The following is a 26,818-nucleotide window of genomic DNA, read 5'->3' as shown; positions in this document are numbered from 1 at the left end:
AGTATCTGCTAATAAATAGCTTCGGTTCACTGGTATGCTAATTGCTTTCTTTAGGTGGGTAAGCATCTTCTAACCTTAGAATAAATCATAGAAATATAAAAGAGAAGATACCATTAGTATTAATATTTTTTTGTGTTAAGAAAGTGGCTTCGGGGCACCTGGGTGGTTCAGTTGGTTGAGGGTCTGACTTCGGCACAGGTCATGATCTCAAGGTTCATATGTTCAAACCTGGGCATCAGGCTCTGAGCTGACAGTGCAGATCCTACTTAGGATTCTCTCCCTCTCCTCTCTCTCTCTGCCCTTCCCCCACTTCTGTGTGTACTCTCTCTCTTTCTCAAAAACAAATAAATAAAACTTTTTTAAAAAGCTGCTTTGCATATTTGATGGTTTTTTTTTTTTTTAACGTTTTTATTTAGGGGCACCTACTTGGCTCAGTGGCCAAGCGTCCAACTTCGGCTCAGGTCATGATCTCACAGTTTATGGGTTCAAGCCCTGCATCAGGCTCTGCGCTGACAGCTCAGAACCTGGAGCCTGCTTCAGATTCTGTGTCTCCCTCTCTCTCTGCCTCTCCCCCACCCACACTCTATCTTTCAAAAAACTAAATAAGCATTAAAACAAAAGAAAAAAGTTTTTATTTATTTTGAGAGAAGCAGAGAAAGAACAGGGGAAGGGCAGAGAGAGAGGGAGAGAGAAAAATCCCAAGCAGACTGTGTACTGTCAGCACAGAGCCTGATGCAGGGCTTGATCACACGAACCTCGAGATCATGACCTGAGCCGAAATCAAGAGGCAGACGCTTCACCGACTGAGCCACCCAGGTACCCCTGCATATTTGATGTTTTATAGATCTGTCATAGGAGGATGGGTTTGGACTGGTAGCTTTGTAACTATTTTGGAATGTTTGAGCAATACAGATTTTTTATTTTAAGATGAAACCTTATTGAATTATTCTTAATATTTTGAAATATCTAAGATACCTTTGGATTCCTAATATTTATACACCTAGGGTATTGGATTTACGAGTATGAATTTCTACCCAGAAAGTTTTGCTTATTATAAGTTGTAAAGGGAAATGCTGGAGATGAAGCAGTCCACTGTGTGAATACATTTATAAGCACGCTCTTCCAATCCCTAGCCCCTTGTCACTTTCCAATGTAAGAATGACCACAGAGCCTACAAAATGGGGCTGCAATATAGAAAAGCTGCCCGGACACTAACAGGTTGCTAGCCTGTCCTATGTATTTATAGCTTCCACCAAGATGGGCGACTTATGGACTTATGGTCTCTAAGTCCCTCCCTGCTCATCAGAGCCAGCCAGCATCTTAACACACAATTGAATGAAGGAGCATGATAGAATGAAAAATGCTGGGTATGCACCTGGGTTTTGCCATATATTGATTTTTCATTGTGTGCACTGCCTTTCTCCTGCCACTGTAATGTGGGAAAGCACCCTAGAAGATATGGTCCCAGCATTAGGAGCATCCACAGGGCCAGAGCTGTTATGCTTATTCTTTGGGTAGCCTTGAGGCGACCCCTACTGGAAGGCAGATGCTACCACAGTCAGAAGAACTCCGAAAATGCATTCCTTCCTGGAAAAAGATAGACTCCTATCTAAACTCAGACTGATGTCTCATTTTATGGGACAAGTTGCCCAACATGTGCCTAAATTACAAACCACACATCCCTTTCAATCTCCAAATCACTGGTGAGACAGAAGCAAAACTATGGCCCTAAGCAAAACTATATAAAACTTTTCAGCAAGCAGGCTTTATGTGGCCTGAGGCTCTACTAAGGTTCAAGATGAACTCTAATGCTGCAGTTCTACAATCCACCAGATTTTGGGACTCAGTCTATGTCAATATTATTATCTATCTGGTATTCCATTAGTGTCACTCCAACCTTGAGAGCTTTCTTTCTTGTCTGTTTCCTCCTTATTGTCAAGTACTCACTTATATCCTGGGTTCCTTTGCAGCCCAGGTCACCCTGGACATCATACAGCACATATGTTCTAGCAGGATATGAAAAGGACTTTTAAGAACCCAATGGCAGTAGTCTTATGACATTCTCTTGACCATCTCCATGACTCTATGGGGCTCTAGACCATCCTTGAGGCTACAAGAGTGACAAGCCACAACTACATCAAAATTTGTAGCAAATAAGGTAAGTCTGGATACAATTCATGGCAACTTTATTCTTGGGGGGGGGGAAGGAATTACTGTGTGGCATTCAAGATGGACTAAGTGAAGACCACAAAGAAATTGTGTAGGGTGTATGGAGATACCAGATAAATAACCTCAGGTCTAGTGTATGAAATGGGAGACTGGGCTAAACCAGGATTCTTAAGTCTTCACCTTGCTTACCACCATAGTTTACTGCTGCATATCAGGAAGGTCCATCTTCCCTGCCCTTTTCCACCATAGCTCTCTCCTTCAGATGTCTTTGGCAGTGGTAATTCATGGCCACTGAGTAGTTGGTACACAACAGACTTTAACGTTGTCTGTAAAGTTCTTGGCTGCATACTCCACCTTTGGGATGCAATGTGCTAGATACTATAAAAATTCTGCCATCTAAAGGTTACCTAAGACATGGATCCTCCCTGACATTGTGTGTGTGTGTGTGTGTGTGTGTGTGTGTGTGTGTGTGTGTGTGTGAGCTACTTTGGAATATAAAGAACTCATCTTTAGGGACATTTGGTTTTATATCCTTTTTCTAGCTCTAATCCTTGGAACTGGGATTTTTGAACTAGAGAGACCCATTGTAAAGTCTGTGGGGATTCTAGAAAAAGGCCTAATGCAACTGGGGATGCCACTGGGGCTCTACAAACCAAGGAGTTGTCTCTTACCTCTGTAAAGGAAGAATAAAATAGCTCAGGAATTTTAACTGTGATTCAAGGAAGATAGAAAAATATAACCTTACAATTGAAGAAATATTCCAGTTTCTTTACAAGAGAGGAACAGTGCATTAATTGGTTTGGGTAGATCCTGGACATTGGTGGACAATTACTAAAAGTTATTAATTACTGGGGGTACCTGGGTGGCTTAGTCGGTTGAACATCTGACTCTTGATTTCAGCTTAGGTCATGATCTCACAGTTCGTGAGATTGAGCCCCATGTGGGAGACTCTGCTGGCAGCATGGAGACTGCTTGGGATTCTCTCTCTCTGCCTCTCCCTTGTTCTCGCTCTCTCTCTAAATAAATAAACAAACAAACTCTCCCCTCCACTTTTGGGTGGTGGGGAGGAGGCGCAGAGAGAGAGGGGAGAGACAACTCCAAGCAGGCTCCGTGTGCCATCAGTGTGAAGCCCAAGATCATGACCTGAGCCGAAATCAAGAGCCAGACGCTCAACCGACTGAGCCACCCAGGCACCCCTAGTCTGACTCCATTTTTGATGTTTGACCGCTGACAGCCCTCAAGCCCCATCACTCCCTTTTTCCGTCCTGCCGCACACCTGGACATGCTGCTAAGAAAACCCATGTTTCCTTGTTGTGGATGGGAATCCAAGCCACACAAACCCCAGCCTGTGGAAGAGGGAGTCTTCATCTTGGACCTCCTCCACCTCCAGTCATTATAAAAACCCAAGCCACTTGCCCCTTCTGCTCCAGCCAAACATACTGGCTTGAGTGTTGGCCATGCTTGCCCCCGAAAGCCTCACTATGTGAGAATGAATCTTTCAGACCCTCTTGGTGAGTGTATTGCATCACCATCTCCAGCTCCGAGCCAATTTTGGATGGGTGGATACCACCCTCCACGGAGCAACCACAAAGCAAACCCCAAAGTAGAAACTATTCAAATGCCCAGCCACCAGATAAATGGACAGATAAAGTATTGCATAGTCACCCACTGGAACTTATAGGGCAGTAAGAATAAATGAACCTCTATTTCCTGTCATCTTACAATGTTTAACAAAAGGAACCAACGCAAAAGAATATAGTATTTTATTATTATTTTTTAAAATTTGAGTGTAGTTGACATAATGTTTCACTATTTTCATGTGTATAACATAGTGATTCATAGTGATTCCATACATTAGGCTATGCTCACCACAAGTATAGCTACCATCTGTCACCATACAATGTTATTACAATATCATTGACTGTATTCTCTATGCTGTACCTCTTACTCCTGCGACTTATTCAGTCCATAACCGGAAACCTGTATCTCCCCATCCTCCTCACCCATTTTGCCCATCTCCCACCCCCCTTCTTTCCGGCAACCATCAGTTCTCTGTATTTATAGGTCTAATTCTGCTTTTTGTTTATGTATTCATTTGTTTTGTCTTCTAGATTCCACATATGAGTGAAATCATATGATATTTGTCTTTCTCAGTCTGTCTGCTTTCACTTAGCATAATACCCTAGGTCCATCCATGTTGTCACAAATGGCAAGATCTCATCCTCTTTTATGGCTATGTAATATTTCATTGTGTGTGTATACATACATAAACATGGGTATATGTACATACATACATGCACACACACACCACATCTTCCTTACCCAGTCATCTATCAGTAGACACTTAGGGTGCTTCCATATTTTGGCTATGGTAAATAATGCTGCAGTAAACATAGTGCATAGTAGTGCACGTGTCTTTTCAAATTACTGTTTTCATTTTCTTTGAGTAAATACCCAGTAGTGGAATTATTGGATCATGTGGTATTTCTATTTTTAGTTTTTTTGAAGAATCTCCATACTGCTTTTTCACAGTGGCTGCACCAATTTACATTCCCATCAACAGTGCATGAGGGGTCCTTTTTCTCCACATCCTTATAACACTTGTTATTTCTTGTCTTTTTTATGTTAGCCATTCTGGAAGGTGTGGGGTGATACCTCTTTGTGGTTTTGATTTGCATTTCCCTGATGTTGAGGGATATTGAGCATCTTGTCAAGTGTCTGTTGCCTGTCTGGATGTCTTCTTTGGAAAAATATCTATTCAAGTCTTCTACCTATTTTTTTAACTGGATTGTTTGTTTTGGTGTTAAGTTGTATACTTTTTTTAAAATACATATTTTAGATATTAACCCTTTATCAGATATATCATCTGCAAATATCTTATGCCATTCAGTAGGTTGCATTTTTGTTTTGTTGATGGTTTCCTTTGCTGTGCCAAGTGTTTTATTTTGACGTACTCCCAATAGTTTATTTTTGTTTTTGTTTCCCTTGCCTCAGGAGGCATATCTAGAAAAATGTGTCTATTGATAGTCAATGTCAGAGAAATTACTGCCTATGTTCTCTTCTAGGATTTTTATGGTCTCGGGTCTCACATTTAGGTCTTTACTCCATTTTGAGTTTATTTTTGTGACTCGTGTTAGAAAGTGGTCCAGCTTCATTCTTTTGCACGTAGCTGGCCAGTTTTCCCAACACCATTTATTGAAGAGACTGTCTTTTCCCCATTGTATATTCTTGCCTCCTTTCTCATAGATTAATTAGCCATCTAATTGTGGGTTTATTTCTGGACTCTCTATTCTGTTCTATTTATCTATGTGTCTATTTTTGTACCAGTGCCAGACTGTTTTGATTACTGTAGCTTTGTAGTATATCTTGAAATCTGGAATCATGATACCTTCAGCTTTGTTCTGCTTTCTCAAGATTGCTTTGGCTATTTGGGATCTTTTGTGGTTCCATACAAATTTTAGTATTATTTGTTCGAGTTTCTGTGAAAAATGCTATTGGTATTTTGATAGGGAATCATATTAAATCTGTAGATTGCTTTGTGCAGTATGGACTTTTTAACAATATTAATTCTTCCAATCATGAGCATGGAATACCCTTCCATTTGTGTCATCTTCATTTTCTAATATATTCTTTGACTGCATTTAAATAAAGGGTAAGAGCAGGCAAAGTTAACCTATGTTAAAAGTCAGGATGGTCACCACCATTCTTAGAGTAGTAGGTTACTGGAAAGGAGCACAAAGTGGGTGCTTTTTTGAATGTCGGGGTCAATTTGGAAAAAAAATAAAAACGGAGCAGGATGAGGGAATGTTCTCAGCTCTGAGGGAGGAGGTCTGGCTTGGCCCTTTGGGCTGAAGAATTAAGAATGTGAACTGGCTCCATCCAGTGGCCAAATGTGGATATGCATGTCAATGCTTAAAAGCAGGACATGACAGGCCTCTCTTGGACGCCTCATAGTGTCAGTCAATTTTGGGAGTGGGGTGAAGATTCTAGGCTCATAAATGGGATAGAGTATGTCAGTAGGACCTGAAATCAGTATTTCTGTCCTGCTACAGAAATCTGGGCTCAGCCAGGCTGAGGGGGGACAAATGACTTCCCTGAAGGGAAAGTTAGGAAGCCCAGGGAAAGGTGGACCCTACTCCAGCCCTCTATCTCCATCCAGGCTTTATCTGCCCCATGAGGCAGTCTGGGCTGGGTTTGGACTTCAGCTTTACTCAGGTATATGCTAATCTAGTGATCCCCATTCTAGAAGTGAGGGAACTGAGGCCCAGATAATTTGGCTTATGTAAATAGCAGAATTAAGATTTCAACTCAGGTCTGTCTAGCTCCAAACCCAGCCCTAAACCGTGATTCTCTATGTAGTGTCTTAACCTCTTCTGTTCCATGGCTCCCTCTGGAAGTCTGTGAAGCCTATGGACCCATCTCAGAATACTGTTTTAAAAATCATAAAATAAAATACATAAGGGGGAATGGGGGAGGGAAAAAATACTTAAGATTAGCGATCCTATTGAAATTGCCAAGAGCTGATGATCTTATTAAAACACGTATACCACAATATTTTTTCAATTGTGGCATAGCATGTGCTATCTATGTGTTTCTTTATTGATGTCTTAAATACAAAGTGGGTCTGAAAACAATTTTCAGAAAGTGATGAGTGTAAATATTTTGAAATGTCTGCTACACTGGTGATGTGAATAAAACTATCAGTGACTTCACTGGTGACAAGTCATGTATCACATTCTGTTTGAAGGAAATGTTGAATTTCCATCAGAGGTCAGTGAAAATAAGGATATAATCGTGTTCTTATCTAAGTATCTGGCTCTCCTGCATACTAGGCTGGGTCCATTGGGGATCCCAATGGGATCCCTTTCTGGAAACAGGGACAGCTTGAGCTATGCAGAGCCTAGATTGTTTTCTTGTGAAAGGAGCAGACCAGGGAGGGCCACTGGCTGAATGATATAAGGTAGAACACAGAAGGCATGTTTTATTTTCATAATTGTGTTTTGGTTTTATTTTGCATTAGGGAATAGCATCAAAGCTTTGATTTTATCGAAAGTATTCCATGAGACAGAGCTGGTATGAGTATTTAAGTTTCAAAAAGGTGATGAGTTGATTTAGAGAGAATATTCATACAATAATACGTAGTACAGGTGGTACGGGGATGTGGCAAAAAATGTGAAAGACAGGGGGCACCTGGGTGGTTCAGTGGATTAAGTGGCTGTCTGACTTTGGCTCAGGTCATGATCTTGTGGTTTGTGAGTTGGAGCCCTGCATCAGGCTCTCTGCTATCAGTGCAGAGCCTGCTTTGGATCCTCTCTCTCTCTCTCTCTCTCTCTCTCTCTCTCTTTCTCTCTGTCTCTCTCTTTCTCTCTCTGCCCCTCCCCCCACTCACACACACTCCCTCTCCCTCTCTCTCAAAATAAATAAAACATTACAATTTTTTTAAAAGGTGGAAAAAATGTGAAAGTGGTAGCAATCCTGTTTTGAATCACTGGATTAGGAGATAGGAATCACTTTCATTTTACAGAATTTGAGAGGTTCTTCTGGTTCAGCCCAGCAGTCCCTGCAGCCCTGAATGGGACCGGGGGCTGACGTAAATACACGGTATTTAGGAAAAGCTCAGCAATCCTGGTCCACACCCTTTTATTTCTGGATACACTCAAGGGCAGCATTTCAAACCGTAGGTCACCACCCAGAAGCGGGTTGTGAAATCAGTTAAGGGACCACGTCCAGCATTTAGAAAATATGAAATAGAACAGAGTAGAAAATATCAAAGCATGTTGTGGGTAGTTAGGGTAATTATTATTTTGTGATGCTTATGCTGTGGACCGCCAGGCAAAATACATTTCCTCCAGTGGGTTACAGGGGAAAGCATCTGCTCTGTGGAAACAGCCTTGCCTTAACCCAAGCCTCTCTCTATAACCCTTGAGCCTCTCTCTATATTCAGAGCCCTCTATTTTGGAGGGATTGAGTTCTCCAGGAGGGAGGACTGGGACCAGGCCAAATAGGCCCCTGGAGCTTTTCAATGTCAGTGTCACCTTCCTGATTTCAGCCTGATGTTCCTCTTTCCAGATTTTCAGCTCACACCCAGGTCTTTTGCTTCCAAACATTCCATCACATTTCCAGTTACAGCATTTCTTTATCTCCTATGGTTTCTTCATTTTGTGGCCACACTTCCCACTCCAATGTGCAATATCTGGGTGGAGGATGTGTTCATCCTGAAGCAGCCTCTGCGTTGTTCTGCCCCACCTCTTCTAGGATCTGCCATCCTGGGGAACCAGAGGAGGCAGAGGGTCCTCTATAGATCTCAAGGGGTTCAGCCCCCCGATTTGGCTTAGCACTGTCTCCCATTGATCTCCCTAAGGGTAACTGGGTGGAGATTTGAGGGAGAAATCCTTGGATAGAGTACGTAGATAACTGTGTTGGCAGACCCTAAGACAAAGGGTTGAGTGTACATTTTAGTTTGGTCTATATGAAATTGCCGTTTTAATAAGTCCAAGAAGATCGGCGATTGGCAAGGTCATGTGGTTCAAGTAGTAGTTTATTTAGGAGACACAGGCAGGAGAGTAGGGAAGTGAGGCAGGGGAGGGAAGGACGCCAATAAAGATTATGTTACCTCTGTTACCCTGTGGGTAGCTGCAACCTGGAGAAACTCAGGGTAGTATACAACACACATCTCAGGGGCAAGGTTGGTGGGGTAGTTTTGTACCAACTCACCCCAGTCATTTGTTAAGGAGTCTTGAGGGGAGGGGGGGACCATATGGCTGGGCAGGGGCAAAACAGGCTTCGTTAGCCAGAGCAAGCCCTCAGAGGAAGTAGTGTGGGCACTGCCAGTGGGAAGTCAGCAGTGTTTATTGAGCAGGTGAGGCCAGAGTGAGGGCAGGGGATAGGAGGACCACCAAAGTGTCCACTGCGGGTGAGGCCACAGGATAGGAGAATCACCAAAGTGTCCGCTGTAGAAGCTATTCCCATGGATTTTCAAAGTGCCATTGGCTCTTGGCCACATACTCGAGTGTATAAGAAAACACAGTCATAGTTTTCTATAATAACTTATTTTCTGTTTTGAGACCCTAATCCACAGGATATTGAAAAGTAAGCCTCAGTTACTGTGAGGGTCACCCATTTCCCAGAACCTCATCACTTCTATGAGATTCAGTCAGTGCCAAGGTTCAACACTGTACCATCTGGTCTTTGGTGGCATCTGCCCATGTGGGTCTTCACTTAGATGTCATTTCCTGCCTTCCTGTTGGTCACCAGTCCCTCCCATCCACACTCAATCTGATCCGCTGGCACCTTCAGCCCCGGCAGGGCACTGAATACGTCATTCAACTGCTTCTGTGCCAGGTGAGGGTGTGGGATGGGGGCTGCCTGTAGCCCTGCTCATCTTGGATTCACCATTACCATGTCCCTCTGCCGCTGGACCCCATAAACCCCAGGACTCTGGCTGGGAGGCAGAGCACAGAATCTCTTTAATGTCTACATTGACTTGCTTCTCTCAGACCTCTTATCTTCTCCCTGGCCTGGGAGTAATTTTTTAGATTGATAGGATAGAAAGGGAAGCTTGATTTCCTCAAGCCCCTGTATTCCTGTATCATAAATGTGTTTAAAAAATATTTTAACATGGGATGCCTGAATGGCTCAGTCCATTTAGCATCTGACTTCACCTCAGGTCATGATCTCATGGTTCATGGGTTCAAGCCCTGCATCGGGCTCTGTGCTGACAGCTCAGAGGCTGGAGCCTGCTTGGGATTCTGTGTGTCGCTCTCTTTCTGCCCCACCCCCGCTTGCACTCTGTCTCTCTCTCTCTCTCAAAAATGAATAAACATTAAAAAACTTTTTTTGTAAATGAATAAAAAAATGAAAATATTTTAACAATTATATTTCAGAATTTTTTAAACTTTTTATTTTAAAATAAAATTATCTAAATTATAGACATGAATTTTAAGAAATAATTCCAAGAGCTCCTGTATACCTTTCATCCAGTTTCTCCCCTTGTAACATCTTGCAAAACTATAGTACAATGTTGTGTCCGGGAAATTGATATTGATACAATCCCCCTACTTTATTCAAGTCTGACCAGTTTTCTGTGCACTAGTGTGTGGTGTGTGTGCACGTGTGTGCATTTAGTTCCATGCAGTTTTATCTCATGTAGATTTGTGTGACCGTGAGAACAGTTCTGTCACCATGAGGGCCCCTCATGCCATTCTTTCATAGTCAGACAATTGCCATGCTCTTCCTTCCTTAAACCCTGGCATCCACTAATTTGTTCTAATCTGTTTGGTCTTGAGTAGTGTTCCATGGTAGGCATGGAATTTATTTAATCATTTTCCCACCGAGGACAACTGGATTGTTTCAAGTTCTGAGGCATATAATTGGTTTTTAACATATTTTGCTTTATGTTTTTAAAAACATTATTCTGAGAGAGAGTCCAAGGCTTTGTTACACTATCCCAGGGGTCCATTGGCACAAAAGTGTAGTTCTAAAGGAGAAGAGGACTATGTATCTCCACATTTCCTTCTCTCCATAGGGACTGGGTCGGAATGGGAACCACAGAAGGAGCTATTTCAGAGCTTCACGTCTTCTGTGCTGCTGGGGGAAACCTGAGGCAGGCGGTCTCTGTCACCACAGTGAGTCACCAAGCTGATCTTCACTGTAATGAGGGGAGTGTGTCTGTGGAAGGGAGAGTCGGAATGAGAAGGGCCCGGAAGAAAGAGAGGGGCCCAGGCACACGACAAATTTAAACCCAACCATGGCCCCAAACTTAAGGAACATCTGTTATGCTCACGATGGGGTGGTGAGTGATTCTGAGGAGACAGAGTCTCAGGGCCAAGTCCCATACCTGTACCTTCAGGGGCAGGGAACAGCTGGGAGAAGTGAGCTGTGAGTGGGCTAGAGCATTCAAGCATGCAAAGACTCAGAGCTAGAAGTGACTGTGATAGCACAAGCTGCTGGGAGTTTTAGCAGAGGCAACCTCCTGCTAGGTGCAAGCCCATTTCATTCGGCGACCTCAGCTGGCACTGATCTACACTTGACTTCACCTCTTTTGGTTGGAGGAGTCAGGGCACACATTGTGATGACCACTGAACCTCTGTCCTCCAAGAGTAGACCCCTAACTGGGGTGTTTTGGGGGAAGCTCGTGCTATATCTAAGTACCAAGGAATGTCAGTAGCTAAGAAGCCGTTTAGGAGAAAGATGCTACAGAAAGGTCAGGGGTGCATCAGAGTCTGCAGGAGGAGACCATAAATCATCAGAGGTAAACCAGCCACCATTGTGCAACTGCTAAAGAATGAATGGGCGTTGACATTGAGCATCAGTGGCTGCTCAGCTCACAAGAAGAGTGACAACCACACAGTACATGCCTCCCGATGGATGAATAGCACCACCTGTGAAGTATAAGAGCTGAATCTGATCAGATCTCTAGCTTCCAATTTACAGGAAAACAAGAGGGCAGAGAAACGTTCAAGACCACCACAAGGATGCAATCAGCACAGTCTAGACCATGGGAAACCTGACATACAGGACGAACAACCAGTTTCCTCAATAAGTTTTGAGGAAAAGCGAAAAGATGGAGGTGGAGAAAGAACCTATAGGTTTAAAAAGACAATATATAGGGGCGCCTGGGTGGCGCAGTCGGTTAAGCGTCCGACTTCAGCCAGGTCACGATCTCGCGGTCCGGGAGTTCGAGCCCCGCGTCAGGCTCTGGGCTGATGGCTCAGAGCCTGGAGCCTGTTTCCGGTTCTGTGTCTCCCTCTCTCTCTGCCCCTCCCCCGTTCATGCTCTGTCTCTCTCTGTCCCAAAAATAAATAAACGTTGAAAAAAAAATTAAAAAAAAAAATAAAAAGACAATATATAAACCAACCATTCACAGTGTGTGGACCTTCCTCTATAGACAGAAGAAGCCTCAGGGACTGGAGTCTGTGTACAAAAAACATTAGTACCAGCCTTAGATAAGAGTAGGTAATTCTTGGGGAGGCTTTCTACATAGAAGCATGTGTTCCCTCAGTAAACTTTTATTGAGTGTTTGCAATGTGTCCATCCCATTGGCCAGACTATGGTGCGAGGGATCCTCAGATGGGTGACAAATAACTTCTGTCCTGGAACAGCTAACTAGATCTGAGTTGGAACGGGTGGAGAGCAGGAAGGAGAAAAAAATCAAACAGAATATTCACGTACATTGTAGGCAAGCGAGCACTAATATGGAAGCCAGAAAACCCTGGTGGGTTCTCGTCAACCGTGTGTTTCTGGGCAAGGCTCTCTGAGCCGTAACGTAAGCGCTATATTAAAGCTAACATGTAATATGTGGTTGAAGACATTTTGATAAGTGAACAAATACATTGATTTCAAACAAATAAGCTTGTAGCAAGGGACTGGTAAGTTGTACAAAGGTTACACATGCCCCCCCCCCCCCCCCGGGCTGAAAGCAGCCCCCTCCTAGGGCCCTGAACGTGACAGGCTGGGCAGATGTACAAAAGGAGAGACATGTCTGGGTGGCTGGAAGGGATCAGCCGGTGGGGGCAGCACAGAAAGAGGAAATGGAAGAGGTGAGATGAGTAAAATTTCCTTCCTGTTGTGCCGTCAATGGAGCATGATAGGAAGAAGTTGGTCTGGCCTGACATCTAATCAAAGTAAGTAAACATGGGCTTTACCAGAACTTCTAAACTCGGGGGCAAGTTTGTTTAGGAGTTCCAACTTCAAGACCCTAGAGAGGGTCCGACTGACCCTGTCATGGGCTTAGCCTGGAATGGGGTGAAGTTTGCCCAGGGAAGACAGAGAAATGGAGAGAAAGAGATCGAGAGTGAGGCAGAGGATGAGGCAGGGCCAAATTGGGGCCTGTCCGTCAAAACGTCAGCTTGTCCAGTGCTGGTTGGGTTATGTCAGCAAATTAGCTGCCTGGCTTTCTAGCTTCTGCTCTGTGAGGGTAGCACCAGGTACTCTGTGTGCAGATGAACCACTCTGACTGTGAGGAATTTGTGGTCTGGTAGGGAGACAGATTTGTCCTTGAATAATATTTCCCTTACAGACTCAGGAAGCTCAGAGCAGGGCATTAGGGATGTTTGGAGAGGCCTGGAAAGACTTGAGGAAGCTTCTGGGGAGGAGATGGGCTTAGAGTTGGCTGGCAGAGGACAGGAAGGGTCAGGCTGCAGGCAAAATGTCCACAGGTTCACAGTTGGTCCTTGGCTGGCAATAGAAGCAGATGTTTTGAAAATGTGATGCTACTTTTTGCTGTAATGGTAAATGTGTCCAGTGTGTTAAAATTGTGTGTTAGGAGTGTGTCAGGACAGTATGAATTTTAAGGTCTCCATTCTGAAGTTGAAGCAGCACTGTATCCTGTAGGAGAGGCCCTGTGCATCCCAGCTGCCTGTCATCAGGGGCTGGGTCCACACTCTTCCCAGGGCAAATAATTGTTGCACTGCTTGAAGAGAGCAAAGAAGATGAGTTCAGAGACTTCTTCCCCCCAGCCCACTTTGATATGGGGAAGTCCCCTTTGTCCTTGACTGGTGCTGTCTCTGCTTTGGCTGTTTTGGGGCTGGTGGAGAACAGCGAGTAACTAAACCCCAGGAGGAGAGCACTTTCTCTGCAGGAGAGAATTTGGGCAAGTGCTGCCCAACTGTCTTCCACCTGCACTTCTCAGCAACAATCCCTGGGCAGAGAAGAGGGGGTCAAGAAGGAAAAGCGCAGGACAAGCGGTGGGCCGGTGCTGCTAGTGGGCCAGGATTGGGGTGGGTCTATGGAGGGCAGGGTGAATTCCGGGAGAGTCTACCTAGCCAGGCTCAGACCTTCCTGGAATTCCCTGCCCCCAGAACCATGACTGACTTCCTCTAGCTGGAACCTGCCCATTCCAGTAGGACCCAGCCCTTGCTCGGAAGATGCCTCAGTGAATTCCAGGGAAACCTGGCCACCCATGCAAGGGCTCTGAACTCTCACAACCTGCCCTGCATACCAGAGTGTAGGTGTTCGAGGTGCTATGGTGGAAATTCAACTCAACAGGAAGCAGATGGGCTGAGATATTTCAAAAGAGGATGAGAGGAGTGCCTGGGTGGCTCAGTAGGTTAAGCATCTGACTCTTGATTTCAGCTCAGGTCGTGATCCCAGGGTCGTGGGATTGAACCCTGCATTGGGCTTCTCACTTAGTGTGGAGCCTGCTTAAGATTCTCTTTCTCTTCCTCTGTCCTTCTCCCTCAGCTCATGCTCTCTCTCTCTCTCTCTCTCTCTCTCTCTCTCTCTCAAAAAAAAAAAATTGAGGTGATTTGAACAGCAAAATCAATGATAATAATGGAATAAAATTAATACTCATGAGTCCATGCTGATATATATAAATAAATAGAAGGGCCAAGTCTTTCTTACAGCAAAATCCAATTAATAAATGTAAAAAGAACGATAGAAGTTGTGAGAAGGTGAGAGGTCTTAGCCCCTGAGCTGGAATTTTTAATGCAGAAATTCAAACTGGCCTCATTTTGTAAAGTTTCTGGGTAAATGGCTGGGCAGGAGAGTTTTGCAAGTTTTGGCATAGCTCAGCAAAAGTAATTATCACTCGTACTGGCAAAGGGTGAAGCCAGTGTTCCAGACCTGCCAGGGTTACCACTCGGGCAACTGGTTTGAGCAATAGCACAGAGGTTACTCTCTTTCTGTTTATGCAGCAGATGGAAGTGCATGGAACCTCTGGACACTGAGCTGAAACTCTGGTCGTGTGTCAGGAAAGCACAGCTCTGGCAGAAAGGCAGGATGAAGACCCACTGGAAGATCCAAATCTTCTTTTGACTATTGAAGAGTTAAATAAGGAGTTTATGGTGAAAAGTAAGGACCTATGGCTCTCTCTTGAGTTGCCACTGTCAGCCTTTGGATACAGTTCACTCTAAAATCCCAAATGAGGGGCACCTGGATGGCTTAGTTGGTTCAGTGTCTGACTTCAGCTCAGGTCACGATCTCGTGGTTCCTGAGTTCGAGCCCCGCTTTGGGCTCTGTGCTGACAGCTCAGAGCCTGGAGCCTGTTTTGGGTTCTGTGTCTCCCTCTCTCTTTGCCTCTACACTACTTGTACTCTCTCTCTCAAACCTAAGTGAAACATTAAAAAATAAAATAAAATCCCAGATGAGACCCCAAAGGAGCATGATGGTCATTAAGCTACCCAACTGTCACATTAATTACATCTTGTTTTGTTTTTGTTTTCGAAAAAAAAAAAATTCTCCCAAGAATGTCCTGGATTCTGTATGCACATACAAATCTCCAGGACTTCAGTGTGACTGACATGATAAAATGTGATATAAATAAACTTTACTAGCGTGCACACACACACACACACACACACACACACAAAGAATGATAGAGATAGAAAATCATCATTTGGGAAACAACACAGTAATAATTGTCAGAAAGCGTCATCAATGAACGTTAATATTAGCGGGCAAAAGTTGATAAGAAAGGGTATTTGCATAGTCTCAAAGTACCTCCCTACAAGATGCTTCTTAATTACAAAAGAATAAGTAGTAATTTCACAGTGGAAACCCTGCAGACACTATCTTACCGGGTGATTAAAGTTAATGTTGCCAGTAATGAGACATATTGAAATCATGCACATCTGGTATAATGCACTGAGAAGGACACAACATTACTTCTGTGGTGTTCCTGCCTAAAATACATAGCCATAATTTACCCTTGAAGAAGCATCAAGTCAAAAGTTAGGGATGTTCTACGGTTCTCTTCAAAACTATCAAGGTCATGAAAGACAAAGCAAGACTGAGAAACTACCCTAGAAATGGGGAGACTAAGGAGCCATCACAACCAAAAGCAATGTGGGAGTCTGCTTCGGATCTTGGACCAGAGAAATGACATTAGTGAGACAGTTGGTGACATTTGAATAAGGTCTGTAGATTAGTGAATAGTATTGTGTCAATGTTAGTTTCTTGCTTTGGATCATTATACTATGGTTCTGTGGTTAACATTAGAGGAAGCTGGCTGACAGGCATATAAGAATTTTGTGTGCTAATTTTGCAAATTGAAAAATTATTTTAAAATAAAAAGTTGGGAGAAGGGGAGGATGAGGAAGGAGCCTAGGTTCTAGAACTTAGCTGTCCTAATTCTCTCAAGAGAATTATACAGAATGAAAACAAGCCAGCCTTAAAAGGTTATCCATCCCTGGGATGGAACCAGGGCTCTGTGGCTTCTGTTGGGCATCTCCCTACTCCTAATTGTCCTATTGGTAGCCAGCACTTAGCCTGGAGACACTTGGAGACCCCCCGCTTGAAAAGTCCTCTGCTCCCTTCTGTTGGAGTGAGAACCCATCATGGCCTGGCCTCCACTCTAGGTGGCCCGTGGACCCCAGGGAAAGGCAAATGTTTAAGGCCATGTCCACCTCTCTGGGGACATTCAGTTCTCATCATTACTGTCTGAGGGAGGCAGCATCCCCCCCCCCAATACAGATCTGAATGGCAAGGCTCAGAGAGGTGAAGACACCATCTCTAGATCACATAGCAGGTACACACGGAGCCAGATTCAAGCCGGGCAGTGTGTTGACCCCAATGCCAGTGCCTGTGACCACCTGGCATTATTCTGTTACTGCTTAATTTAAGTAGAGACAACAGGCATTCACCAAGCACCTGCTGTGTATCAGGCTGCAGGGGGTTGGAGGTAAGGGTGGCTAGACATCATCCCTGGGCCACAGGTACTGTCCCGGAAAAGAGGTACCTTCATATTGGCAAGCATATGGTGGCAGAATGTCACACACACATGTTCATTCAGTTTCTGCTCTTTTCTGGCCCTAGGCTTAGGCTGGTGGGTTCGGTATAGTCCTTGCCTGGGAGTTCCTGACCCAGTAGGAGAGCAGACAAGTAAGTAGGCAGAGGGAAAAGAGTGGGGCTGGAGAGGGAAGATGGTTTGGAAAGTCTAGGAAATGAAAATATTGCTGACACTTTGGGGGGCAGATGCAGCAGGGCTTGCTGGGAGTTAAGGCCAGAGGAGATGAGGGGCAGGATGGGGTAGGATGGTACTGGAGAGATGTCTGAAATCAATGCAGCTGGAGGTTGGGGAAAGCTGCTTAGCAAAGGCCTGGAGTTCTGAACTGTGGCTGTTCATCATCTGCTTGGCTCCCCTGCTGGGGAAATGGTCCAGAGAGGTGTGGCTGGGGACACATGTTTTCCAAAGACATTAGACTGTCTTTGGGTGGGGGGAGTTGCTCCTTCAGGGGGGGCGGTCATTTGAGCTTGACTCATTTCAAATGAGGGGAAATAGCTTATGGCTCTGCAGCTGAGGCGGGGCAGGGACAGGCCCAAAGGGGATGCTTTGTTCCAGCCTCAGAACAGGATGTGTGCAGGGCACTGTCCAGAGAGGAGATTTGCACTCCCTCTACACTTCCCTGAGGAAGAAGGACCCGGGTGCTGCTGCTCTCCTGGATAAGGTTGGACATCCCCAGGCAAGTTGGTCTGTCTCTGGTAGGTTATGGCCACTGCTGGAATGGGGTGGACTCTACCCAGGGGAGAGGGGAGAGACTGCATCCAGGGACTTGGAGAGTGGCCACAGGTGTGGGGAGAGGGAAGTGCTAACAGGTCAGTGTGGAGCTTTCTCTCTGGGACAACTCTTGGAACAAGTGCCTCAGCACTAGGGATTACGGCATTTGCTGGTTCCTTCCCTCTTTGGCTCCAGCTCTGAGAATCTGCTTTGTGGATTCTGTAAGGCCCTGAAAGTTGGTGTCAGACATGGCTGTGTGGTCTCAGGGATTCCCTTTTGTCTCTGGGTCTCTGGTTCCCCAGCTGAGACAGATGAGAAGGTCTTTCAGGGCCCCCTCCAAGGGCTGAGGTTATTCTTTGCATGTCAACACTCTTTCCTTATGCCCCCTTGCTCTCTCTTGTTACCCCTCACCCAAGTTCTGAGCCCCCTCCTGCCCCAGATAATCTCAGAATTTCCTCTTATCCCTCTTAAGCTAAGCCAAGAGTCCTTTTGGGGCCTGGAAGGGAACCAATAATTCTATGTCAGGCACTCACCTAATTATTATAAAACCTCCAGGAAGGAGATATTTTACAGGTGAGAAAACTAAGGCTCAGAGAGGCTAAGTAATTTGCCCGGGGGTTACTCAGCCATTAAGAAGTAGACCAATCTCTTCTGTCTATTCCATGCTGCACCATGCTGAGTATACCACCCTCCCTGGGGGTAGTGGAGGTGGTGATTGTGTTTCATTTTGAACCAAGAATAATGCCGAAATATAAATGCAGGCAACAGTGAGAAAGACAAAGGAAAGAAATGCAAAAATGATTTGGGAAACATGTGAAAACCATACCTTCTTCTGCAACAGCAGCTCTTTAAAGAGTAGGGCTCTAAACTTGCTGAGTTTTTATTAACTGAAGTAAGCTCTGGGAGGAGGGGTTGCCCTGTGAGTTTCTCAATGTCACCAACATCCCCATTCCCTGATAAGAGCCAGGAAACATTGAGTAATGTGGGGTCCCAGGGAGCATGGGGAACAGGAGGGCCTCACAGATCCCAGGGGCCAGGAGCCGGGGAGTCTATCAGGAGACTTCAAAGGCACTCACGCCCTGCAGGGGACCGGACAAGGCCACTCTCTTCCAGCCAGGCTCTCTGTGATTCCACAAATCCGGGGAGGTTTAGTGCAGCGGATGGAGCCATGGGCATGAAAACAGACAAGATTTACCAAAATATTCCCAGAGACTGTTTCTGGAGGCAGCTAGCCTCTTTTCTATTTTTCTCTTACATTTCCACATTTTACATTGAGCATGTATGATTTTTGTAAGCAGGAAAAATACATGTTAGAAAAGTAAAGAGAGAAGGAGAGCATGTAATGGTCCACTGCTCGGAGATTCAGAGCTCTAAGGTCAGCTCTGCCTAACTTGTAGTGAGTGTGGCTCTGGGCTTTCTGTGAAACCGGGGAGGTGACACATGCTGCCTGTAACAAGGGAGACAGGAGGACTTGGAGGGCCAGGATATAAAGGCGCCTGGAGAAGTAAGGGGCCCCGTGTACACGTCAGGACCGGTTAGTATTGTTTTCACAGTGTTTTGTGCATCACAATGAATTTAAATGCAGTGCTTTCCACAGTGGACCATGAAGAGGGCATCTGTCCTTTCCCGTGAGTCTGAGGCGAGAGCTCACAGCAGTGGAGCTCCCAGTGTCCCAGTGGTCCAGGGCTCTGACTCTGGAGCCCACTGCAGGGACTCAATTTCTGACTCTGCAGCACACTTGCTGAGTATCCTTGGGCAAGTAACTCCCCCTCTCTGAGCCTCAGTTCCTCATTTACAAAACGGAAATAACAATAGTGCTTATCTCCTAAGGTTGTTGTGAGCAGTGAGGACATGAATACGTAGAAAGTTTGGAGGAGGGAGTCTACAACTGGCCTGTTATTTTCTTTGAGAGGCAGTATAACTTAGTGTTCTAGAGCATGGACTCTGGATTTCAGTTCCTGGACCTACTACTACTCCCTTGCCAGGTGACATTGGGCCAGTTCCCTAATCTCTCTGTGTCTCAGTGTTTTCAGCTAGAAAATGGGGCTGTTGATAATATTTAACTTCTGTAAGGTAAATGTGAGAATTAAATAAGTTAATACATGTACAGCTCCTTGCCCCAGCACCCAGCACACCATCAGGGCTCTGTGGCGTTAGCTGTTATAAAGAAGGCACGAAGGACGCCTGGGTAGCTCAGTCAGCTAAGCATCCGATTTCAGCTCAGGTCGTGATCTCCCCGCTCTGGGGTTCGAGCCCCACATTGGGCTCTGTGCTGACAGCTCAGAGCCTGGAGCCTGTTTCAGATTCTGTGTCTCGGTCTGTCTCTCTGCCCCTCCCCTGCTTGAGCCCTTCTCTCTCTCCCTCTCAAAAACAAATACACATTACAAAAAAAAAAAGATGGCACAAGATTTACTCATCGCGACATTCTTTGCTGTAAGCGCTATTTATTTTATGGGTGAGAAGACAGGCTTGTGCAAGTCACGGGTTCCAGAATGGAAGCCTTGACTTTATGTTAGGGCTGGCAGGGCCTGAAGTTTAAGTCCAAGGGCATCCCAAATGAAGCGGTGAAGCAGAGTCCCAGTTTCCCACCACCCCCCACCCCCTCCCCGCCGCCCGCCATAGCTTATTCATGATTTCTCTTCCTGTGTGCCATTCCTGAGGCACTAGACATTTTTCCTCGTGTCCTCCTTGTGTGGCTCTTGGTTCTTTTCCTGTTTTTCATTCATGTACCATCAACCCCCCAGCCAGTCTTCCATTCAGGCACCCTGAGCAATGGCAGTCTGGTCTCCTGTCACTTCTTCATCTCTAGTCCCCATCCTTCACCCCTGTCTTTTAATGAGCTAGCCCAGACTCAGCTTGGGTTCAGATCCCAGCTCTGCTACTAACTAGCTGTGTGGCCTTGGGCAAGTTCCTTAGCCTCTCTGTGGCTATGTTTCCTTGTATGTAAAACTGAGATAATAATAGTACCTGCCTCTGAGTGGTATTGCGAGGATGAAATGAATGGATGCGTGCCAAGTTCTGAGAATGGAGCCTGGCCCAAGGTAAGTGCTCTGTAAGTGGTGGGTATGTGTTACTATTGTTGTAATTGTCATTACACAGTAGAGGTTAATATCTGGCGTTTTCCCAAATGGAGGAGGAAACTGGAGTGATCCCATCACTGTTACCAGTTCCCCCAAAGGCAAGTTTTCTTCTACCTGTAACCTAAGGCCAGAGCACTTTCTGCAGCCAGACCCTGTGGTCAGAGAGTGAGTCACTTCATAACCCCTTGCCTCAACTTTTCCAGCCACAGCTAGGCCAGGAATGCAGAATGGGAAAACCAGAGTTAGAGGCACAGAGGGCTCACTCCAAGCTGAGCCAGGGTAGAGTCCAGGCCTTGGGACTCTGTCTCCATCCCAGTCCTCCCAGAGCAGTTAGGGGAGCTCCTGAGGGAGGAAGCTGGGGGTAGCCAGAGGGCACATCCTGTGACACTGGTCTAGGGAGGCTGTGCCAGCTGGAGATAGCACTTGAACATGGCTGGAGTGGAAGCAGTGGGCTGGACATGCCGCATGGCCAGGGGCTCCCAAGGCCACTGTGGCAGGGCTGGTCCAGGCTGGGAAAATGACCCACAGAAGGAGGGTCTTGCCTCTGCTGTGTTCAGGGCACCAGTAAGGGAAGGCAGGAAACCAGGCAAGGGACAAATGAGGCGAGAAAAGAAGGGATGAAAAGAGGTGACAGTACTGATGAGGTCCATGGTCATTTGTTGACTGCCTCTAAGTGCCAGCCCTGTACTGGTGAGTTCCAACCCCTGGGTGTCCCCGGTCTAGCAGAGGAGGCGAGCGATTCTCTAAAGGGAACTCTACTCAAGGAGGTAGGTACCAAGGCTGAGGAGTGACCTTCTGTGAGTGCTCGGGGGCTGGGGCAAGGGTTAACGCCAGGCTAGTGGCCCGGGCAGGCTTCTGGGAATGAAGAATTTAGGTTGCATTTTAAAGGATATGATTTCCAAATTGTAAGGAAGCCAGCATAATTTTTGTTCGCTAGAAGTAATTTCAGATGTTATTCTTGGTTTTACATTTTGAAAGCTAGTGTGGCCTTTTTGGGTGACATTTGACCTTGTTTATTTGTTTGCTAGTCACAGCTGCACTGTGGGCGGCACACTCAGCATGGCTGTGCCGTGGGCACCTGAGAGGGGACAGGGTGGCCTGTCTCCAAGGGTTCTTGGCTGGAGAGGAGGGCAGCCATGGGGTGATGTGGCAGGTGGAGGGGAAAAAGTGACGGGAGACACAGACAGGGACATAGTGAAATGGGCAGGATTAGGTCAGGCTTCATGGGGTCCTGATCAGGGGTATGTCAGTAAAGGTTTCATAACCAGCTCTCAGTGGTAGTGGTGGAGGCCACGTGCAAGGAGAGGAAGCTCCAATTCGTAGCATTTGTCGCGGTGTACATATTCCCACCATGACTAATTTCAAGCTACCAACTCATCCCCAAATGAAGAATTGGTTAATTTCATGGTTGTTTGTTGGATGCCTCCCAGATGTTGTATAACTGGCTCTCGTGAGCCTGTGGGAGCTGCCTCAGCACATTAGTGACTTTGAATCTTCTCTGCCACTGGTTGCTAAGGTCAGAAGTCCCCCTACCAAAGGCCCATCCTTCAAATTCAGGTTTGGTCCGTGTTGAAAGGAGAGCTAGAGGGAAAGTGTCACCCGTTCTACCTTGTACTGTGGGGGCCATCCAACCTGGGGTCCATCATTTGCTGATCTGAAGCTGTGGGCAGTTGGACTCCACCATTCCAAACCTCAGTTTTCTCATCTGGAAAATGGGAATCCTAACAGTACCACTTCCCAGAACTATGGTAAGGATTAAAAGAGAAAATTGCATCTGAGTATTCAGCTCATGGAAGAAGCTCAACTAACATGGCTGCCTTCTTGTCTAGATGGACATGGCAATATCCTCTCTCTTGTTGCCTCAACTATGACTTCTCTGAGAGGCCTTGGGAGGTGAGCCCTTGATCCTCAGGAGAAGACATTATTCTCCAGCCAAACATTCTTTCTGAGTCAAAGCTGGTGCCGGTCCAGGCCAGCAGCCTCAGGAAGTCACAAAGAGGATGATGTTACTGCTCCAGAGACAAGGTGTAGTTTGCCTTTGTGCCCTTGTCCTCAGTGTACGGGAAGCTCTGCTCACCTCGCCCTTGTCCCTCCTCTTTAAATCCTCCCTCTCTAGGTAGTTCCTAGATTCCCCCAAAAGTCCCACTGCAGAACTTCACACTGCTAACTCATACTGGCTGTGAATAACTGATACCCTCATTTAATCCTCTCAAGGTATTGCTGGATACACCAAATGAATTCATACAATAAGGAAAAGTGAAAAGAAAAAAAGAAAAAATCAAGTGAGTCCAGAGGGACAGGTAGGGGTCAGTTAACAGAGACCTGAAGGGCAGTCAGGAACATGGTGGTCATGTTTCAGTGTGGCCACTGATCACTCACTGTATGCTTTGTACAAGTTGTTCCCCTTCTTTGAGGCTCAAGTTCCCCACCTGTGAGTTGAAGGAGGTGGATGCGATGCTCACTCACTCCCTCAGTCTGAGAAACTGATGGGAAAAGAGAGGGTCACAGGAAGTGTATTACCTATTGTCACTGTATCAAATCGCCTCAAATTCAGTGGCTTAAAACAACACACATTTACTATCTCAAAGTTCTAGAGGTCAGAAGTCTAAAATGGGTCAGCAGGGCTACGTTTCTTCCGGAGGCTCAGCAAGAATCTGTTCCTTGCTTCTACCAGTTTCTAGAGGCTGCCTGCATTCTTTGTCTTATAACTGCATCGCTCTGACCTGTTTCCACCCTCACTCTGTGATTTGGACACTTTTACGTCCCTCTTATAATGACCCTTGTGATTACATTGGGCCTGCCTTAATCACATCTGTAAAGTCCCTTTTGACATATCAGGTAGGGATTAGGATGTGGGTATCATTGAGAGGCCATTATTCCATTGACCATAGGGAGGCTATGTTTCACAAGAGGTTCAGTAAAGCCTTGGGGGTATTAATAGTGAAGTCTACAGAGGCTAGACCAGCCACTGAGGGCAGTATCCTGGGCAGCCAGGATCTCCTGAGACCAAATCACACATTTCTCAAGTGGCCCCTTTTGGTGACTGTTGGATAGGGCAAAACAGAGGACAGGGATGGAATGGCACCAGAGTCAAGGCACTGTTTCTAGTGTCTAAAACCTGGGATTCAGATACAGCTCAACTATGTGATTGTGGAAAAGTAATCCCCTCCTGGATTAAATGGGGCTGACAGTTCCTTCCTGATTTGCCTTACAGGCCGGTCATAGTGGCTGTGAAGGTGCCTGACCAATTATCACAGGCACATGGGGGTGTTCCCTGATGCTGTCATTGTTGTTAGCATTATTGGTGAGAGTTATGGGAGGGGCTGGTGGTCCCAGAGGTCAAGAAGACCTGGAAAGATTCCCAGAGTGAAAGATCAGGAGGCCAGAGGCCCTGAGAGGGAAGGGAACAGTGTTTCAGTTGGAAGGAGCCTTGTAAAGGTGGCCTGGGCCAGCCTGGAGCCTGCTGACCCTGACCTCTGGCTTTGATCAAAGCAGTCATCCGACTTGGTTGTTTATTAAAGCAGGGACTTTGAGAAGCCAGGTCACGATCAACGTCAGTAATGCTAGACCAGAAGAGCCGATATTTAATTAGCGACAACTTCTGATTAATCATCCCTAAGGGGCACCTGGGTTGCTCAGTGGTTGAGCGTCTGACTTCAGCTCAGGTAATGATCTCACAGTTTGTGAGTTCAATTTCCACACTGGGCTTACTACTGTCAGCCTGTCAGCACAGAGCCTGCTTCTGATCCTCTGTTCCCCTCTCTCTGCCCTTTCCCCACTTGCACTCTTCCCAAAATAAAAATAAATATTTAAAAAAATAATCCCTAATCAGTTCCAAGTGCAGAAGAGTACTCCCTCCTCCCACCACAGCAGCTCATGGACTCCTGACACCAGCCATGTGCTAGGGGCGTCCTTACTGCTGCCCAGGAGAGGGAGGGGCTCAGGGACCGGAGGCCCTAGATGCACAGGAGGGGAGTGGAGAACCAGGAAAGGAAGGCACAGGGTGAAGTTTCTGGCCAGTCAGGAGCCCAGCCCTATATAAAGCTGCCCAGGCTGAGCTCCTGGATGGGGACAGGACATGTGTGTGATTTTCCCAAAATCTGGCCCAGATTCCATTTCACAGGAGCCCAAGGGTGGTGCAGAGGCTCAATGAGTAGGAGGACTTCAGGGACTCCCTGGGAGAAGTTCTGCCTCAGCAGCATTGTATGTTTCCATCAGCTGTGAGGTCCTAGTGTTGCGGATACTTAGAAGAGTCAGCTGAGGGCCTGAGTCAATATTTCCTGCAGAATTCTACCTGGAAAAAAAAATAGACAAAACTTCCAGGAAGGACTGGGGAAAATGTTTGCCATATATATGTAAAAAGCTAAATCCTTACCATATAAAACCTCTTATGAAATGAGAATCCCACCCATTAAAACAATAAATTATTCGCAAAAGAAATACAAACTGGCACTGAACATATTAAAAAGTTCAACCTCACTTTAATCAAAGAATAAATATAAAACACAAAGGTATAAAGTGGGCTTGATTTGTATTTCTTGGTTTACGAACCATTGTCACCAGCCTCTAGGCCCCACTCTGGAGGCCGTGCATGATTGCTGCCAGAGTCATGTATTCTTTTTTATCTCCTACCTCTCTCCTTCAAAACCCTCTTCTTCACTGGTGAACAGTCTAGTGTGTTGAACCTGAAGTCTCTCTCCTGGAACACACAACAGAACTGAGCATAATTCTTATCACTGGTTCATGTGAAGGTCTCTCTTAAAAATTATTTTTATATATTCTATTTTTTTTTTAATTTTTTTTTTCAACGTTTATTTATTTTTGGGACAGAGAGAGACAGAGCATGAACGGGGGAGGGGCAGAGAGAGAGGGAGACACAGAATCGGAAACAGGCTCCAGGCTCTGAGCCATCAGCCCAGAGCCTGACGCGGGGCTTGAACTCACGGACCGCGAGATCGTGACCTGGCTGAAGTCGGACGCCTAACCGACTGCGCCACCCAGGCACCCCTATTCTATTTTTTTTTTGAGAGAGAGTATGCACATGTGAGGAAGGGAGAGGCAGAGAGAGAGGGAGAGAGGGAGAGAGAGAGACAGAGAGAGAGAAAGAGAGAGAGAGAGAGAGAAAGAGAGAGAGAGAGAGAGAGAGAGAATCTTAAGCAGTCCACACCCGGCTCAGAGCCCATGACCCTGGGATTGTGACCTGAGCTCAACCAACTGAGCCACCAGGCACCCCTTAAAAATTATTATTTTTTTAAATTTCTTTTAATGTTTATTTATTTCTGAGACAGTGAGAGACAGAGCATGAGTGGGGGAGGGGCAGAGAGAGAGGGAGACACAGAATCCGAAGCAGGCTCCAGGCTCCTAGCTGTCAGCACAGAGCCCGACGTGGGGCTCAAACTCACAAACCGTGAGATTGTGACCTGAGCCGAAGTCGGTCGCTCAACCGATTGAGCCACCCAGGCGCCCCAAAAATTATTTGTAATAATACAGTTAAAACCTGGGAAACCACTGCTCTGAGGGGAAACCACTGCACTGACCTGCCCTCATCCCATGCTTTGGGCTTCCGCCCAGGCAGCCACCATCTTGAATGTTGTCCCTATCATTCCCAAGCTTTCACATTCATCTCTTTGAACTCCTTCAAAGTATTTTTGTTTCATTTGTTTTAATTCTATTAAAAGAATATCATGTACATATTTTTATGAGTCTTAGAAATGTTGGACATTTTCAAAAAGCAGTAATGAGGTAGAGACTCACAGGATGGTGGTGAGGGAGTGAGAAAGGAATCTGGGACGTCTCCTATGTTTCAGTCTTATGTGACTGAGTCAGTGGTGCCATTCAGTTAGGTAGACGCAGGAGAGAAGAGGCTGGTGGAAAGATGATGGACTCTGTTCTCAACAAAGCAACATTTTAAGCTAACATTTGCTGAGGGCCTACTATCTTCTGGGCACTCTTCATGGAGTGTGAAATGCTCTGAAGTGAATGATAATTTTTAAGCCTCACAAGAACCCCATGAAGTAGGCACTATTATTATTATCATTATCATTTTACAGATGGGGAAACTGAGGAATGGAAAGGTTTAGTAGGTTCTGAGCCCCTCAACATGATGGCTCACACCTTTCTGCTACAAACCTAG

General features: G+C 45.8%; 1 protein-coding gene and 1 pseudogene across 6 annotated transcripts in view; both read left to right on the top strand.

Annotated features, from left to right (window-relative positions):
- The window catches only part of ACKR2 (atypical chemokine receptor 2), a 54,096-nt gene that overhangs the window by 20,681 nt on the left and 6,597 nt on the right, over nt 1-26,818 (top strand). For 2 of the 6 annotated variants that reach the window (XM_045436973.1, XM_045436971.1), the window contains one exon: nt 1,971-2,158. Coding sequence is in view for 2 of the 6 variants with exons in the window: in XM_045436969.1 (XP_045292925.1) it covers nt 17,436-17,589 (154 nt within the window). In the remaining 4 variants the exon portion in view is untranslated. Of the gene's footprint in view, nt 1-1,970; nt 2,159-10,693; nt 11,771-12,742; nt 12,792-17,428; nt 17,590-26,818 lie in introns of those variants that run through there. The other 4 variants (XR_006701104.1, XM_045436970.1, XM_045436969.1 and 1 more) reach the window with 4 other exon arrangements.
- On the top strand, nt 14,641-16,376 carry LOC123575976 (annotated as a pseudogene).

Source organism: Leopardus geoffroyi, chromosome C2 (assembly GCF_018350155.1).
Source record: "Leopardus geoffroyi isolate Oge1 chromosome C2, O.geoffroyi_Oge1_pat1.0, whole genome shotgun sequence".
In the NCBI taxonomy this organism is placed as follows: Eukaryota; Metazoa; Chordata; class Mammalia; order Carnivora; family Felidae; genus Leopardus; species Leopardus geoffroyi.
Note: the sequence above shows the minus strand (reverse complement) of the source record. Positions and strands in the feature narration are given on the sequence as shown.